Here is a 1,665-nt window from a genome sequence, read left to right on the forward strand (position 1 = left end):
TTCATTGTTCGAGACCCACAGGTTGAGAACCGCTGTCAGGAGGGTTTCAAAAAAATAAAATGAAGCGTAAGTCGAGCCTGGCTGGTGTGGCTCAGTGGTTGAGTGTTGACCTATGAACCAGGAGGTCATGGTTCGATTCCCAGTCAGGACACATGCCTGGATTGCTGGATCTATCCCCAGTAGGGGGCATGCAGGAGGCAGCCAATCAATGATTCTCTCTCATCATTGATGTTTCTATCTCTCCCTCTCCCTCTCTGAAATCAATCACAATATATTTTAAAACATAAGTCTAAATTCTTAGTATAACTCTTTATAATTTAACCTCTGCTTACCTTTTCAGCGTTATCCCTGTCTACCAAGTTCTTAGAGTACATGCAAATGTGGAAATAAAAGCATGAATACACACAAATAGAAGAGTATACAATTAAAATTTAATTTATAAATCTAAATAAAGTTGTAAAAAACTAATTAAATATTTGCTTTGTTTTAAGGTTGTAGACAAGTACAAATTGATAATGAAAGTACAAGATATGGATGGTCAGTTTTTTGGATTGGTGGGCACATCGACTTGTCTGATAACAGTAGCAGATTCAAATGACAATTCACCTGTTTTCAAACAAAGTACTGTAAGTATATTTCCAAAATCTATCCCTGTCTGTTGGCATTTGTTATTTGATCTGAATTAATAAATATTTATCATGCCTTGAAATATATATGCTTATTTTTTAATAAAATTAAATAGTAGATACATAAATCTCTTATTTGTTCATAGTATTATTTATATTACTGACCTCTTGTTAAAGATCTTAACAGTCTTCATTTGTGATGAAATTCTTTTCATTCAAAAGATGTCTTCATGAAACAATACTATTTGAGATTCATAGTTTTAAAATAATCTAGGGAAAAATTATAAGAACAAATACTTTTGGGGTAGAAGATATATTTTACTTTTTTTGTAAATGTTTTCTTTATACAATATTTTTAATGAGTCCTTTCCATTTCAGTATGAAGCATCAGTAGAGGAAAATACATACAACATGGAAATCTTACGACTGCCTGTAGAAGATAAGGATTTAGTGAACAGTGCCAATTGGAGAGCCAATTTTACTATTTTGAAGGGCAATGAAAACGGGCATTTCAAAATCACCACAGACAAAGAAACTAACGAAGGCGTTCTGTGTGTTGTAAAGGTACAGTCATAACAGATAATGGACAACTTGGCAAGTTAAATTTTATAAACTAATGGTTTAATCAACTAAATAGTTTCAGTTGAGGGAACGTAGTCCCTTTAGTCCTGCTGTTCCCATCGAATGCCCGCCTTTCTTCTATAATTTATTTGCCTGTTATTAGTCACCTAACTTATGCTTGAACATGCTCAAGATTAAGGATCTCCATACCTCAATGGGCAGCTTATTCCATATGTAGAGAGCTCTGATTCCCAGAAGTCTTTACTGTGCTGTGCCTACGTTACTCTCCTTATATCCCACGTCTGTGACCTGCGTTTTGTTGTTGCTAACCCTACACAGAACAGGTACCATTCTATTGAAAAAGCCATTATGTCCACTTGAGCCTTACCTTCTCTAAGATAAACATCCCCAATGCCCCTTAACTGTTCATCCCATGAAACATTATCAGTAAAAAGTGAATAATCATGATCTCCCCCTC

At 34.8% G+C, this 1,665-nt stretch overlaps 1 protein-coding gene across 1 annotated transcript; it reads left to right on the forward strand.

Moving 5' to 3' along the window:
• Positions 1-472: 472 nt before the first annotated feature.
• On the forward strand, positions 473-1,217 carry LOC106724836 (desmocollin-3-like). Its single transcript, XM_014533692.1, has 2 exons — positions 473-626; positions 1,005-1,217. Exons 1-2 carry the CDS (start codon positions 516-518, stop codon positions 1,200-1,202), a joined length of 309 nt encoding a protein of 102 aa, XP_014389178.1. The 5' UTR covers positions 473-515; the 3' UTR covers positions 1,203-1,217.
• Positions 1,218-1,665: the final 448 nt, after the last annotated feature.

The sequence above is a fragment of the Myotis brandtii genome, unplaced genomic scaffold (genome assembly GCF_000412655.1).
Source record: "Myotis brandtii unplaced genomic scaffold, ASM41265v1 Scaffold15462, whole genome shotgun sequence".
In the NCBI taxonomy this organism is placed as follows: Eukaryota; Metazoa; Chordata; class Mammalia; order Chiroptera; family Vespertilionidae; genus Myotis; species Myotis brandtii.

Bases quoted from the DNA above. Each gene is read 5' to 3' on its own strand.
- LOC106724836 (XM_014533692.1), top strand. From the start codon at position 516: ATGAAAGTACAAGATATGGATGGTCAGTTTTTTGGATTGGTGGGCACA. The intron at 627-1,004 runs GTAAGTATATTT...TTTCCATTTCAG, and splicing joins CTGTTTTCAAACAAAGTACT to TATGAAGCATCAGTAGAGGA.